At 37.4% G+C, this 17,042-nt stretch overlaps 2 protein-coding genes across 4 annotated transcripts in view; both read left to right on the forward strand.

Annotated features, from left to right (window-relative positions):
- The window catches only part of poc5 (POC5 centriolar protein homolog (Chlamydomonas)), a 703,663-nt gene that overhangs the window by 241,314 nt on the left and 445,307 nt on the right, over positions 1-17,042 (forward strand). The gene's annotated exons all lie outside the window — the stretch shown is intronic.
- The window catches only part of edil3a (EGF-like repeats and discoidin I-like domains 3a), a 193,161-nt gene that overhangs the window by 149,949 nt on the left and 26,170 nt on the right, over positions 1-17,042 (forward strand). For all 3 annotated transcript variants that reach the window (XM_051893456.1, XM_051893455.1, XM_051893457.1), the window contains 3 exons: positions 3,327-3,482; positions 4,248-4,392; positions 7,190-7,374. In XM_051893456.1, coding sequence (XP_051749416.1) covers positions 3,327-3,482; positions 4,248-4,392; positions 7,190-7,374 — 486 coding nt within the window. The remainder of the gene's footprint in view (positions 1-3,326; positions 3,483-4,247; positions 4,393-7,189; positions 7,375-17,042) is intronic.

Consider the following 17,042-nt stretch of genomic DNA (forward strand, 5'->3'; position numbering starts at 1 on the left):
TGTTAGAAGCAGGAAAAATGGGCAAGCGAAAGGATTTGAGTGAGTTTGACAAGGGTCAAATTGTGATGGCTAGACAACTAGGTCAGAGCATCTCCAAAACTGCAGCTCTTGTGGGGTGTTCCCGGTCTGCAGTGGTCAGTTTCTATCAAAAGTGGTAAAGGAAGGAACAGTGGTGAACCGGTGACAGGATCATGGGCGGCCAAGGTTCAGTGATGCACGTGGAGAGCAAAGGCTGGCTCGTGTTGTCCGATCCAACAGATGAGCTACTGTAGCTCAAACTGCTGACAACGTTAATGCTGGTTCTGATAGGAAGGTGTCAGAATACAGTGCATCGCAGTTTGTTGCGTATGGGGCTGCATAGCCGCAGACCATTCAGGGTGCCCATGCTGACCCCTGTCCACCGCCAAAAGCACCAACAGTGGGCACGTGAGCATCAGAACTGGACCACGGAGCAATGGAAGAAGGTGGGCTAGTCTGATGAATCATGTTTTCTTTTACATCACGTGGATGGCCGGGTGCATGTGCGTCGCTTATCTGGGGAACACATGGCACCAGGATGCACTATGGGAAGAAGGCAAGCTGGCGAAGGCAGTGTGATGCTTTGGCCAATGTTCTGCTGTGGAGCCTTGGGTCCTGCCATCTATGCGGATGTTAATTTGACACGTACCACCTACCTAAGCATTGTTGCAGACCATGTACACCCTTTCATGGAAATGGTATTCCCCGGTGGGAATCACTTTCAGCACCATAATGCACCCTTCCACAAAGCCAAAATGGTTCAGGAATGGTTTGAGGAGCACAACAACGAGTTTGAGGTGTTGACTTGGCCTCCAAATTCTCCAGATCTCAATCCAATCGAGCATCTGTGGGATGTGCTGAACAAACAAGTCTGATCCATGGAGGCCCCACCTCGCAACTTACAGGACTTAAAGGATCTGCTGCTAACATCTTGGTCCAGATACCACAGCACACCTTCAGGGGTGCACAATACAATACAACACGATATTAGGAAGGTGGTCATAATGTTATGCCTGATTGGTGTATGTGTATGTATATAATTAAACAGTCTGTGTAAATATGTCTTAAAGGATTAGTCCACTTTCAAATAAAATTTTCCCGATAATTTACTCACCCCCATGTCATCTAAGATGTCCATGTCCTTCTTTCTTCAGTCGAAAAGAAATAAAGGTTTTTGATAAAAACATTCCAGGATTATTCTCCGTATAGTGGACTTCAATGGAGTCCACTGTTGAAGGTCAAAATTACAGTTTCAGTGCAGCTTAAAAGGGCTTTAAACGATACCAGACGAGGAATAAGGGTCTTATCTATAGAAACGATCGGTCATTTTCTAAAAAAAAAATAAAAAATACAACTGTATATGCTTTATAAACACAAATAATCACATTGCAAGTGCTTCGCCATTCCGCCTTCCGTATTCTTCAAAAAGCTTACGCTGTATGTCCTACACCTTCCCTATTCAACTTACGGAACGAACGCGGCACCAGTTCCATTTTTTTTCCAAGTAGAATAGGACATTCAGCGTAAGCTTTTTGAAGAATACGGAAGGCGGAATGGCGGAACCACTTGCAAGCCGATCATTTGTGTTTATAAAGCATTTACAGTTGTATTTTTTTTTTTAGAAAATGACCGATCGTTTCGCTAGATAAGATCCTTATTCCTCGTCTAGTATCGTTTAAAGCCCTTTGAAGCTGCAGTGAAACTGTAATTTTGACCTTTAACAGTGGAGTCCATTGAAGTCCACTATAAGGAGAATAATCCTGGAATGTTTTCATCAAAAACCTTGATTTCTTTTTTCGACTGAAAAAAGAAGGACATGGACATCTTAGATGACATGGGGGTGAGTAAATTATCAGGAAAAGTTTATTTGAAAGTGGACTAATCCTTTAATGCTACTTCAGGTGCAGCTTCTATGTCTCCTCTGCAGTGTAGCAATGGATTTTGTTGATACTGATTTCATTTCATCAGCATCAGGCCAGGAATCTTTGCTGCCAAAAAGAAAAGACTCAACTATTCTGGCAATATTGAGCACCCACAGTTCTCCATTCGCAGATCTGCACCTAGCAGGACACCGAATCAGTCTTCCAAATGCTGCTCTGCTCTTGAACTCTTATCTCTGAGGTTGGCTTGTTTTCTTCACACCAGTCTATTACCTAGTCCCACTTGTTCCATGACATCCAGTAGTTATCATTGGTCAATGAGACGGAGGACTGTAAGGTGTCTCTCTTTGCACTATCCATTGCTAGCTTCACTTCACTGCTGCGCAATTCAGACATAAATCACAAAGAAATATGAGTGATCTGACCAGAGCTGTGATTGCACTCAATTTATAGCGTTCCATAGAATGCAGACCACCAGCAGCCTTGACTGTCACAGGCCAGTGTGACATGATCATCACTGTAAGAAACGTTCCTACAGAGTCATTCTAGTCATGTTGGAAACTCTCTTTGCGTAAAAATAAAAGGATTAAAACTACAATCATCAGGCTTATGGTTTGATTTGAAATTATGTTAAAGGTTTTGTTTACTTTAAAATGAAAATGAACCCAAGATTTACTCACCCTCAAGCCATCCTAGGTGTATATGACTTTCTTCTTTCTGATGAACACAATCAGAGTTATATTAATAAATATCCTGACGCATCCAAGCTTTATAATGGCAGTGAATGGGACCAACAAGTATGAAGCTCAAGAAAGTAAATCCATCCATCATAAATGTACTTCACATGGCTCCAGGGGGTTAATAAAGGCCTTCTGAAGCAAAGCGATGCATTTGTGTAAGAAAAATATCCATATTTAACAAGTTATAAAGTAAAATATCTTCAAAAATTCAACTTTTAAAAAAAAATTCAACTTACGAAGAAAGTGTAACGCCTCGCACAGTTCAAAATTCTTACACTACATCCTACGCCTTCCAGTTTCAATTTATGAAAAAAAAACATAACACAATAAGAAAAGAAAAGACTACCGTAACTTCCATTTCATGCAGCAGCTTCTCAGAAACAAGCCAAGCCATTATTGCTAATACATGACGTTTGTAATAAGTAATGGAAATTGGACACAAACTAGGACACCACGGCATACTTAATCTGTGGGTTCCACAAACAAGAAGGTTTTTAAGACTGTCTGAGTTTATTTTGCAAGTACTAAAATGATTAAAACTGAACCTAAAACTGAAATAAAAATAAATTCAAGCTATATAGAAATTTAACAATACTAAAATAAAACCGTAAAGAAGACTCTTTCTGTATCTCTCTTTGTCTCTGAATCCGTCCTTCTCTCTCTTTTGTTCTTTCTTACCCTCGCTCAGATTAACCTACAGAGGAGGATGCGGGTCACAGGAGTGATCACCCAAGGAGCCAAGCGCATCGGGAGCCCAGAATATGTTAAGTCGTACAAAGTGGCCTACAGCGATGACGGAAAGACCTGGAGGACATACAAAGTCAAGGGCACGGAGGAAGATATAGTGAGACATTTTTTAATTAGCGAAAAAGAGCCACATCAGTCACTCAGCATGTGCTTTTGCTTCCCTCTACGCCGTATGCATTTTCAGGCTGGATTTTTAGGGGATAAATGAGAGCTGTCAGGGCCTCAGAGGACATATGGTGTCCATCATCTCAGATCCCATCTTTTTTATTATTAGACAATGTCCAAATCCCCTCTAATAACTTTGAGTAGTTGCCATTTTGATCATTTCAGACACTGCTTTGTTATTAGGGGATTTTAGACATTATATTATATTGAATTGTGTTATATATTCTTGCTTTAAACAACAGTGATAATTCCATCAAAGTATTTACATACCAAATTTTGATCAGTATTCTCTTTTGCATCTATTTTGCATTCTTAAAGGGTAGCCACCCAAAAATCATTTCCATCATTTATTCACCCTTATGTCATTTCAGACCTGTATGACTTCTTTCTTCTGTGGAACATAAAAGAAGATATTTTGAAGAATGTTGGCTTCCATTATATGGACAAAAATTATGGGTCAATGGGAACCAAAACATTTTGGTTATAAATATTCTTCAAAATATCTTCTATTATATTAGATAATCTTCTCATGCAAGTTTGGAGTTGATAGACAAATTAATAGATGACTTAGATTTGGTGTTAGTAAATGCACTTTTGATTAAAGACCAGAACAATAAATTGGGATGACTGTGATGGAGCAGCACTGACTTCTCTTTGCTTTCTCATCTTGTGAAATCTCCGCACATTCTCCCTCCAGATCTTCCGTGGGAATATTGATAACAACACTCCATATGCCAATTCCTTCACCCCTCCTATCGAGGCGCAGTATGTGAGGATCTACCCGCAGGTGTGCAGGAGACACTGCACTCTTCGCATGGAGCTCCTGGGTTGTGAGCTCACGGGTAAGTCACCTCAATGGACAGCATACATCATTCTGAGAGCACGTCCAAAGGGGACTTTAAAATGGTGTTGTGCCTCTGAAGCATTGTCCAGACTGCCAATAAAATGCAACATAACAGGGTTGAAATCAGTTCTGTTTTCTCTAACCCAGTTCAGGGGATTTATTTTATAGGGGTGATCTGAATAAAAGGAGGGCTCAACAATGAGGATTTTTTTTTTTTTCTGTTGGTCCATTTGTCATTTGTGCCAGTAGTTCGGATTTTTACTTGCACTGCCAATGCCCCCACCACAAAAATAATTAATTTAGTACTTCAATCTTTCTAAGAATATTTTTGTTTTAACATGTGCAATTGTTTTTTGGGGGGGGATGGGGTTAATTTAAATAATAGCTAGAAATCATACAGCTATAATATAACTTTATGACAGCTATAAATTCATGAACACACTTTTGCTGGAAAATTATTGCATTTAGCTGCTTTCAAGATTATCATAAGACTTTTAATTTAAAAAAAAAAAAAAAAACTAATCTGTGCATTTATTATGACATCTTTAAAGGGTTAGTTCACCCAAAAATTTAATTTCTTTCACCCTCATGTCATCCCAAACCCGCAAGACCTTTGTTCATCTTCAGAACACAAATTAAGATATTTTTGATGAAATCCAAGGGTTTTTTTATTGTTTTTTTTTAAAGCAACAAAATTACCACATTCAAAGTCCAAAAAAAAGTAGTAAAAACATCAGTAAAATAGTCAACGTGGTTCAACTTTAATGTTATTCTTGTTGCTTCATAACATTAAGGTTGAACCACTGTAGTCATGTTGACTATTTTTACGATGTCTTTACTACCTTTCTGAACCTAGAATGACGGTAATTATGCTGCTTTCTATGGTTGATTAACCCTTTGAACGGTACGGTCCCACATATGGGATTTTTATTTCTGTGCCCCTGGGCATACGGTCCCACATATGGGATTTAGAACATTCAGCGACTTCACATAACTGCCAGATTCAAACTGTGCTTTCGCACTTTGACTGCGAGACGGACGCGAACAGCTCTTGTCATATATCACAGCAATGCAGTGTTTTCAGCCAGATAATGTTTTTTTTTTTTTTTAAGGTTTCAGACATTTAAATACGCATAAGCACCAGTAAAAAAATACATTTAGAGTTTGTAAAATACACACTGATGTCAGACATCAGTGGAAGCAGCAATAACAATCCATTCAAATATAATTTGCCGACATTTATTCATATCAGACACACATAATGGGCCTAAGTAACTATAAAGTTTACTCTTGTATTCCTCCAGTTCACCAGCCACTTACTTGCATATATTTCGGGAGAAACTGATGAATTTACGTGCTGTAAATCCGACTGACAGGACTCTGCGAACTGCGGGGCAAACTAAGATGGCGGCGCCCATCTCGCGTTATAGATCAAGATAAAGATCATTTATAAAGTTTTTTAAACGACAAAACACACTGACTTACACATATTTGAGAATTGGAATATCAGATAGTTGATGACATGGTAAGCACGTTTGTGAATATTTTAAATAAAAAATGAAAAGCAAAATAATAGCGATCCATCTGTCATACAGTGTTATTGTGTCTGCATTCAGCGCACGTGACATGCATGACGCGTCACCATGGAAACAATAAGGGCAAACGTTCTAAAATAAAGGTCGCCTTAAAAAAACTCACTCTGGGGGGTCAGTTAGAATATTTTAAACTCACGCTTCAAAGGGTTAAAAAAAAAAAAAACAAGCTTGGATTTCATCAAAAATATCTTAATTTGTTTTCTGAAGATGTGCGAAGGTCTTATGGGTGCGGAACGACATGAAGGTAAGTACTTAATGACTGAAATTTCATTTTGTGTGAACTAGCCCTATATTTCAGCAATGTTCAAAACATGAAAGCAAATCTTTAGGTTAAAAGGCATAAAAACACATATTCATGATCAATATGAACATAAGATGTAAGAACACAGTGCTGGCCCAATAGGGAAAGTAAAAGTTTCATTAACTGTCCTGATTCCTTTTCACACTGGCCTTGGGACATCCTTATTGTTGAGCCCTGAAAAGGCACACAATTTCATAATATAATTCATATTATTTTCAAGCTCAATATTTGAGCATGAGATGGTAAACACCATTAAAAACAACAATTGCTGACCATTGTGCTGTGCAATATGTCTAAGGACAATCAATCAATAAAATCATATACAAAAAATAACATATTTCAAACATAAAACAAGACCAACAGCTATACAATAAATCCACTATTATTAAAAGCCAGAGAAAATGAATATATTTAAAGTTTTGTTTTAAAATCATGTAGTGTAAGGGCAGTTCTAATAAAACAGGTCGGCTGTTCCAGAGTTTAGCAAAAGCACAATCATCTCGCAATTTCTGCTTTGCCCGGGGAACATTTAGCAGTCCCTGGCTGAATGACCTTAGTGAAATGTGAACAGATAGTAAGTTAGAGAGGAATGCAGGTGCTAATCCATTCAAGGGTTTAAAAAACAGGTAGCAACACAAACAAATCTATTTTGTATTGAATTGGAAGCCAGTGCAAATAAATTAAAACTGGTTAGAGGCCTGGTAGCTGCATTATATCTATGCATTATGCTTGAATTTGTTATTTGGAGCTAAACAATACATAAATGATTTGCATTCCTTGCTAAAAATATCCAGCATGGTTGGTCATAAAACACTAACCTGCATAGCGTGTACCAGCAAGGAAGTTGATTTTGGTGTAATCTGGTCAGTGAGCTAATGACATGCCTTTGAATTCTTCAGGGTGTTCAGAGCCAATGGGTATGAAGTCTGGCCACATTCAGGACTACCAAATCACAGCCTCCAGCATCTTCAGAACTCTTAACATGGACATGTTCACCTGGGAGCCTGGGAAAGCCAGACTAGATAAGCAAGGGAAGGTCAATGCCTGGACGTCTGGACACAGTGACCAGTCCCAGTGGCTGCAGGTAGGGTTTATTATGATATCCTTATATGCTTGCAAACAGTCTACTGTTACCATGTCCGTTATTGGCTCTACATAATAGCTGCGAATGATTACGTGTAAAGATGAAATGTGTGTTGTAATGAAAAGATCACAGTAGGACAGCTCAGGGTGTAGTCTACATAAAACAACATTCATTGTTCAGATGATCCCTGATACAGAACCTCAACAAAGATCAAAGCTTTATCGTGAGGAAAAGATTCTCGCTATTTAGCTCCCAGAATCAAAGTTTCAACAAAATCCCAGTTATCCCTTCTCCCTAGAGCATCTGGTTTCAGCTTGCTCACTCACTGTTCATTAAGGTAACCAATCACCTTACCTCAGGCTTCAAGCGAGTGCTATTTGCCATCGTTCAAGCCAATCATCTTGATACCACTGTCATCAATTCACATTTAACCATATTTCACTTTAATCCTGTCTGTAAAATCACAGGCTCAAATTTTATTTTCATTTAAATGTTCATTTATAAATTACATTGGCTTATCATTAAACTCTTAATATATTTTAAAATGTAATGTATTCATGTGATGGCAAAGCTGAATTTTCAGCAGCCATTAGTCTTCAGTGTCACATGATCCTTCACTTAAACCTTCGTGGTTTAAGTCCTGGGTATACTCCCTTTTTTTGTTTTAAGCGTACGCTAGTGTATGCGCACAGTCTTGCAAAGCATCCTTCATTCGGCTCGTACGCATTCACAGGCGTTCGACGCATGTGCAATCACATTTGAGCAATTGAGCAATCTCTCACCACAAGTAACAACCCATGTAAACATCGTTGTATTCTTTCATGCTAGAGTTGTCCAAATGAGGGTACTTTCTAACCTCTTCGCACAATCTCTCGTCTATGTAGACCTCAATCGTCGCTGTAGCTTGCATGCATACCGGTCTTTTCTGCTTATGCAGTTTTTCTTTGACTACCTTGTGAATCGACGCCCCCATGGCACGGTTGCCACCTTGTGGATAAACAAATTACTGCAGAAACAATTAAATGTGCATGTGCAACCTGCGCATACAAAGTAAGGTTCTGAAAACATTCCTCAGAGATTCTGGTCTATATTGACATGATAGCATCACGCAGCTGCTGCAGATTTGTCGGCTGCACATTCATGATGTGAATCTCCCTTTCCACCACATCCCAAAGGTGCTCTATTAGATTGTGACCGTAGAGGCCGTTTTAGTATAGTGAACTCATTGTCATGTTCAAGAAACCAGTTTGAGATGATTTGAGCTTTGTGACTTGGTTCGTTATCCTGCTGGAAGTAGACATCAGAAGATGTGTTCATAAAGGGATGGACATGGTCAGTAACAATACTCAGGTAGGCTGTACCGTTTAAATTATGCTCAGTTTGTACTAGGGGGCCCAGTGTGTGGCAAGAAAATATCCCCCACACCATTACACCACCACCAGCAGCCTGAACCTTTGATACAAGGCAGGATGGATCCATGCTTCCCATGTTGTTTATGCCAAATTCCAACGTGATCTCATGAGAATACGTATGTATTTTTTTTACGTAAATTGTGTTTCTACCACACGTACATTTACTTACGTTTTCATACACACAAAAACGTACAACATTGACGTATTTAGAGGACTAAAACGTAAAAATACTTACGTATTAACAGCAATAAAAACGTAAATCATGTAACGTATAGTGTGAATGCATATGAATTCCCATGTATTAATATTAAAATCGTGGCTTTAATGATTTAATGTTGTTTTTAGTTGAATTTATTGAAAGCAGTTTACTTATCTACTTAATATGAAATAACATTTCTGTTTGTGACTTGTGCTGCTCGTTTCGGAGGATTGCATAATGTTAAACAAGACTACAATTTAAAACCTTATGAATAAATTTTCTGTAATTGTTTAACCATTTTGTAATATTTAGTTTGTTTGCTGTGCAACACAGAAGGCGTTTTCTCCTATGCAGTGACTGACAATACAACCATAAGATACACCAAAACACAACATTAATTCACAAATCACATCAATTTTATTTGTTCGCTGTACTCCCAATCTTTAGAATCCATATGTTTGTAAGGAACAGATCCAAATTCAGCCCTTTATCCATCGATCTTCATTTTAATTCTCAGCAACAGCGACCATCACAGTCAAAGCTCGCGCTCGTTATGATTCAAATTTGAAAGTAGCGCCACCCTCGAGAAGTGTTACGACATGGTTTACGGCACTGATATCAAACGCTCATTGGTTCTCACCTTCGTCACAGATTGCGACATGCTGTGTTTCAGTGGATTGACATTTTAAATGAGTGTCGCGCCTTCACGGAGAGAAGCCGGATTCATCATATTTTCATGGATTAATAAGTTAAATTCTGCTCTGTACCCTATAAAAAACTATTACCGCCAGAGAGGACTGTGACTGGAACTCATCATCATTTGAACTACATTTGGTAGCACTTTTGACATTTTCGCAAAAAAAATAAATTATTGTGATTACGCTTGTTTGTCTGTCATTCTTTTATTTATACTAGTAGGTAGTTTAAAGAAATGGTTATGGGTAGGTTTAGGGGTAGGTGTAGGATTAGTGGCTCAAAATATCGTTTTAATGTTATATTTTTACTAAAATTGTCATTTTCCTACACATTTCTGTTCTTTATGTTTTATTCTTTTAACATTCTGTATAAAATGGATAGGTTTAGGTTTGGGATGGGGTTTAGGGATCTTACATTTATCTACAAAATGATAAAAGGGAAATTATACATATATTTTTAAGACATGATAAGATTCATAAATATTTTACGTTTTTTCGCTGTAAAAACGTAAGAATTTTTACGTTTTAGTGCCATAATTACGTCAATATTGTACGTTTTAGCACCTTTCTAAATGTACAAAAATGTACGTTTTGTGTCTTTGAAAGTTACATATTAATACCTACGTATTAACAATGAGACCAGGCTGCAAATTCTGACCCTACCATCTGAATGTCCCAGCAGAAATCGAGATTCATCACACCAGGCAACATTTTGTTCCCAATTTTGGTGAGCCCGTGTGAATTGTAGCCTCGGTTTCCTATTCTTAGTTGACAGGAGTGGCACCGCTGTGGTCTTCTGCTGCTGTAGCCCATCTGCTTGTTTGATGTGTTGTGCATTCAGAGATGCTCTTCTACAGACCTCGATTGAGTTACTGCTGCCTTTCTATCAGCTCAAACCAGTCTGGCCATTCTCCTCTGACCTCTGGCATCAAGGCATTTTTCCCACAGAACTGCGTTCACTGTATATTTTCTCTTTTTGGGACAATTCTCTGTAAACCCTAGAGATGGTTGTGCCTGAAAATCCCAGTAGATCAGCAGTTTCTGAAATTCTGAGACCAGCCCATCTGGCACCAACAACCGTGACACGTTCATGACACTTAAATCACATTTCGTTCCCATTCGTTCTGTTTGAACTTCAGCAGATCTTGACCATGTCTACATGCCTAGTTGCTTCCATGTGATTGACTGATTAGATATTTAGCTTAAAAAAGAAGTTAAACGGGTGTACCTAATAAAGGGGCCTGTGAGTGTACGTTATAATTCACTAGCAGCATTTTTAGGATGCTTTTCTGTCCTGCATTAATATAATTTCATTTGTTATTTTTGATAGACAGCTCCGTAATAGATGGGGTTGTGCCATTTTTCATAGGACATGGACTGTTGTTCATGAGATGCAGGGAATGTCATCACATCTGAATAATTTTCTAGCTCATGAGGTGTTAAAAGTGATTAATATCCTGAGATTACTGAATAAATGCTCCAGTGCAATCACAGAAATTGAGGGAGTGTGAGACACAGTTGGGCACATTTCAAACATCCGTTGCCATGGTGAACTGTGAGCTTCTGCAGTGGTTGCCCCAATGGAATAATCAATACCAGTGGCACCGCACAATGACTTTAGGCTTAATAGATTAATGGAATTAATCAAGCTTAATGACAAATTAAGTATTCTTATTAATCAAGACAATTGCAGTGCTGCAAAGGCAAGATTTACCTCACAAACTGCAGTAACGTCTGAGACATTTTGACCGAACGGAACACAGTGCTGTGCTGAATCACACTACATCAAGATCCTAAAGATGTCAGCATATCTCAGCGGTGCACTTGCTTTTAGATCCACTTTTACAGTATGTCCATTGATTTCGGTGAAAACAAAGCCGCTGTTACTCTGAGCCCTTTATTTCAGTCTTTGTTAATGATCTTGGTATTTCCAGTTTGTTAAACGGTTTGGTCTCTCTATGTTGACATGTTCAGTCAAGCAGATATTTTACATGGCGCATGCTCATGTCAATACTGAGTAAGACTCCAAGTGAAAAGTTCATTTGCCTCCAATCATTTAGCTGGATTAGGAATTGATGCAAATAAAGTCTTATATTGCCAGGCAGTTTGTTTTAGTGAATTAAAATGCAGGCGGGAGTCACAAACAACATTATCTTTTACATCTGTCGCAAAGTCTCCCTCCATTAACCAATCAAAAAACAAATCATACTGCTTTTCCCAGGGACTTCTGAGGTCAAACAAACCACTCACATTAAAATGTATATAAATCCCATTGACAGGTTTTGGAGCTGTTTGAATGAACCAATTACTCACCAGCCCTTCAAATACATTGCAAGTCAGCTCTTTTTCCTCTGTTTGGACATACTCCACAGCAAGAAGGCCTCTTGAAGTTTCTGTTGATTGCTTCCAACATGCTGAGTCGACCAACAGGCAGTGAGGAGACGGCTATCCTCCTCCTCTTACTTCTGTCTAGCCTGCCTGGGTCTATCTTTGGCTTTTCTCCCTTCAAATTTTGAAAAATTGCCTTTTCGGCTCATTCCTCTCCCTCCTCTTCTTGTGTAATGAATCGATTTAGTGTCCTCATTTGTGGTTTCCTGTGTCTTCGCCACTACTCAAACAGAGATGTGACCTCAGTCCCACACACAGAACTTTTAGCCTTCATCAGGCAGGCATGAGAAAGAGCACTTACATTCATTATGGATCTTAAGCCTGCTCATTACGGACTATATGCATGAACAGTTTGAGAAATCTTTGTAATGTCTTTTTTTTTTTTTTTTTTTTTTTTTTAGAAAAGATGAGGACTAGAATTTACAAGAATTTACAAGAATCAAAGTCAGCGTTTCTCCAACTGGGGTCTGTCTCAAATAGCCAGGGGGTCTGTGGAAAATTTCTGAATTGAGAACAAAAACCTTTCTGCAAAACCATGACAAGCAATGTGATAGACCGAAACCGAGGCCGCTCACTTTTCCAGCAGTCTGGGTTCTGGAAGGATTTTTCTCCATATAGACATTTCAAAATATTTTTCAATAATCCCTGAACCAACCCATAGTTTTAAAATGAATCACATTACAACATCATAAACAAATTTGAACAGAATTTGAAAAAGTTAGGAGTACACGATTGTGTACTTATGATTGACCATTCATATAATCAAATCTGAAATGATGATAGAGTATAAAACTGTTGATTAAAGTGTATTAGTGTGTTTAGTTATTTAGTCATGTTCAGTTTCTCAGGATTGGGTTTAGGACCCTCTTCTTTGTGCTCTATATAAAAGCATTTATAACCCTGCAGTGGCCTGTTATCGGTCTCAAGCTCTTCATATTGTTAGGACCACATTTTCTTTTCACTAGAAAGACTTTATACTAACAAAGATGTGAAAGAAGCTTGACTTTATGTTAATTATAGCTGGAAAGAGTCATTTCTCACACATTGCAAAATAATTTATTTAATTTTAAGTCAAGTATAAATATGTTAACGTCATGTTAGTTTTGTTAGAGGTCACATGTCTTTTGAATTGTTTCCTTTGTACTGCAGCCTCACAAGAATTTGACATTGTATTTCACTTGGCCTAAGGTCATTTTAGACAAATTCTTACACGCTGATTTCATCAGATGATTTAGGACATAGCAGACATTGTTACATACACAACCGTTCAAAATATTTCTTTTAATACTTTTATTTGGCAAGGACACATTTCATTGATGAGCAGCAAAGACTTTTACATTAATACAAAGAAAAAACTTTCTATTCACCAAAGAATCCGCGATTTCCACAAAAACATTAAGCAGCACAACTGATTTTAACATTGATAATAATAAGAAATATTTCTTGATCACCAATTCGGCATGTTAGAAAAATTCCCGAAGGATCATGTGACACTGAAGACTGGAGTAATGATGCTGAAAAACGGTGATTTTAAATTGTAATAATATTCCACAATATTACTGTTTTTACTTTACTTTTTATCAAATAAATGCAGCCTTGGTAAATATAAGAGACTTTCAAAAGCATTTAAAAAATGTTAGTGACCCCAAATGTTTGAGCTGTAGTGTAAATATCAGTGTAAAGAGAGTGTATTGTATTCTCATTTAAACTGCAATAGTTGTAGTTAACTCTTTATTTCTGATGTTTTTAGTCAACTGTACTTTTGGCATTTTAAAGAGCTAATTCAATTGTCTGGATCGCAGTGGTGGAGTGATGCTGTACAGTCACAGTAAAGTATAACCGATCGTAGTAGTCTGCTGCATCCTTCACAACTGAGCAGAACTGGTCTGTTAGAAGGGAGATTGCACTGTGCAAATTGTGCACAGCACACATTTTGTTAGCGACTTTACCTTGTTTGCATAATACCTTTAGGGAATTAGGTGCTAAAACAGCACAGTCTGCATGTGCAAATAAACTGAGTAATCATCGGGCATAATTCATTCTTAGTTAATTCCCCCCTTAATCTCTTAATCAGGGAATTTAATGCACCTTCACCTTGTTTGAGAATTACAAACCTTTTAGCTTTCCCATTTCCTTCCTGGCAACTGACCAACTTGTTGGATCGTTCTGTGCATTGGCTGGTCTCCCTTGATTCTGCTGCAGGCAGTGTTTTAGTATTAGATACAAACTCCAACCTACAGTCATTACAAAAGAAAGCAATCAGAATCTTCGATAAAGTTGGATATCTGGAACAGACAAATTCATTATTGTTAAAGTCACATAAACCGAACTTTATTAAAAGCATATGAGGATGAACAAAGGTGATTGTGTGGGCTATAAAACTGACTGCGTTGGGATGTGTGGTGGGTTTGGTGCAAAATGTAAAAATGTGGTTGGTGTTAAATTACTGTAAAATTTCTGTAAAATTAAATGACTGTATTTGCTACTTGCTATACTTATACAGTACTGTGCAAAAGTCTTAGGCACGTCAGTATTTTCACCCCCAAAAAAGGGTTTTAAGCCATTTATTTATATCTTTTGCTATCAGTAGGAAATATCAGTTCACATTACCAAACATTCATTTTGCCATTAATTGTAATAATCCAGTGAGATTTTTGAATACACAAGGAGTCTGACAACAGCCAGTGCTCCACACGGAGATCTAATCTCACCATCATCGAATCCATCTGTGATTACATAAAGAAACAGTTGAAACTGAGACAGAATAAATCCAGAAGAACTGTGGCCATGTCTCCAAGACACTTGAAGAAACCGACCTGTAAAGCTACCTGAAAAACAATGCGCATGCGTACTTGGACAAAAGCTGTTTTAAACGCATAGGGTGGTCACACCAAATATTGATATGATTTAGTTAATAGAAGTTAACTGATAAATAAAATCTATTTATGAGAGTATTTTTGAAAGCATCCTCACTTTACAGCATTTTTACACAAGTGCCTAAAACTCTTCACAGTACTGTAGCTTTTCAGGAAGGTTTCTTCAAGCGTCTTGGAGACACAGCCCAGTTCTTCTGGATTTAGTTTGTCTCAGTTTCAACTGTTTCTTCATGTAATCATTTGATGATGGTGAGATCAGATCTCTGTGTGGAGCACCGGATGTTGTCAGATTCCTTGTGTATTCAAAAATCTCACTGGATTATTACAATTAATGGCAAAATTAATGTTTGGAAATGTAAAGTGATGTTACTGACACACTAGAGAAAAAGATATAAATAAATGGCTTAAAACCATTTTTGACGTGCCTAAGACTTTTGCACAGTAGTGTATATATATATATATATATATATATATATATATATATTCATCCCGCTCCTTTACGGATGCATTGTAATTATTGTTTATAACACTTTATAGATATTGTTTTTCCTTTGGTATGTGGAAAAGAAAGAAAGAAAGAGAATTCACAGTATTCATAAAACAGTAGGCAAAAAAAAAAAAAAAAATCCAGTGTTTGACTGTTCTACCATTATTTTCATTTGTTCTGAATTTCAATTACATTGCTGTATTGGCTTTTTAGACTGATCAGACAGGTCCTTAAACACTGTGCTCTGGAATCTAGAAACAAGCTTCACACTGACAGATATGGGAATGAGATTAGAAGCTCGCTCCCTTTTGGGGGATGCTTGAAGATGAGATGGTGAAATCTTCAGAAGCAAACAGTGAATATGCTCAGTTCCAGCTGGCAGAGGCTTATTAGTTAATTATGCACATTAACAGGCTAACCACATAACACAGAGAGCCTGCCAGAGTGCACTTGGCTCTTTTTAGAACTTCCTTATTACAGAATCATTGCAGCAATGCAAGCATATGCTAAATGTTATGCTGACCCTGCTGGTGCAGCAACAGTTACTCCAAAAAACACACAAGAAACTCAGTTTTGGTTTTTATTTTATTTATTTATTTATTAAAATGGCCTTAAAAACCAACCTGTTAATTCATTAATTTTCTTGCAAATTAGAAGTATTAGATATAACTCTATATTAGACAAGTTAGAAATAATTAGGGCTTTCAAAGTCAGTGTGTCATTACATGCAGTTGGTTATATTTATGCATAGCTGCTATTATTATACCAAATTCAGATGGGATGTATAACAAAAAAAAAAAAAAAAAAAAAAGTCCAGCAAAGATGTGAGAGGTGCATGACTTAATTTTAACCAAAGCATGAAACTATTATGTACACTGCCACTCACAGATATTTTGTAAAATAATTTTAAGTCAAGTATGTTCAATGAATATAATTTCATATTAGTTTTGTTATAGGTCAGCACATGTGTCTTTTAAATGTTTCCTTTAGGTTGCAGCCTAATAACATTTCAATATGGTATTTTATTTAGACTAAGCATGCCACATCTGACCTTATTTGGTCTGGTGTGGCATATGAGAATTTTTAATAAATACAGTGTTTATACCTGGCTTTTTGGCCCTACCATGCTGCTTACCAATTATAGACAGTGTTCACACCTGGATCATTTGGAGTAATGGTTCTTCACTTTTTGATGGATGAAAATACTTGGGATTTTTTTAAATCTAAAAAAAAAAAAAAAAAAAAAAAACGATTACATGAGACCTCTGATGATTTAACAGTAAATATTGCAGTACTTTCTGTGGTTTATTTTGCTAATCTTGTTTCTTCACATCACATGAAATATACCCTTCAAACTGTTAAGCTGCAAAAAATCACCTCCTTAAGATCTGTTTCTCACTCCATATAATCTCAACAGTCCAAGCACCTCATAAATAAAGCTATTTGTGTTTTGACACTCTTTTCCATGTGATAGTCATGTATTTTCTCAGTTAATTATCCCCTGTGCTGTGATAAATATGCCAGTTTAACTGATGCTCTACATTTAATTAAGATCATCTCTAGCTTTTTCTTCTCATGTGTAGATAGCTACTATAGGAGAACTTCTAAATA

The sequence above is a fragment of the Ctenopharyngodon idella genome, chromosome 5 (assembly GCF_019924925.1).
Source record: "Ctenopharyngodon idella isolate HZGC_01 chromosome 5, HZGC01, whole genome shotgun sequence".
In the NCBI taxonomy this organism is placed as follows: domain Eukaryota; kingdom Metazoa; phylum Chordata; class Actinopteri; order Cypriniformes; family Xenocyprididae; genus Ctenopharyngodon; species Ctenopharyngodon idella.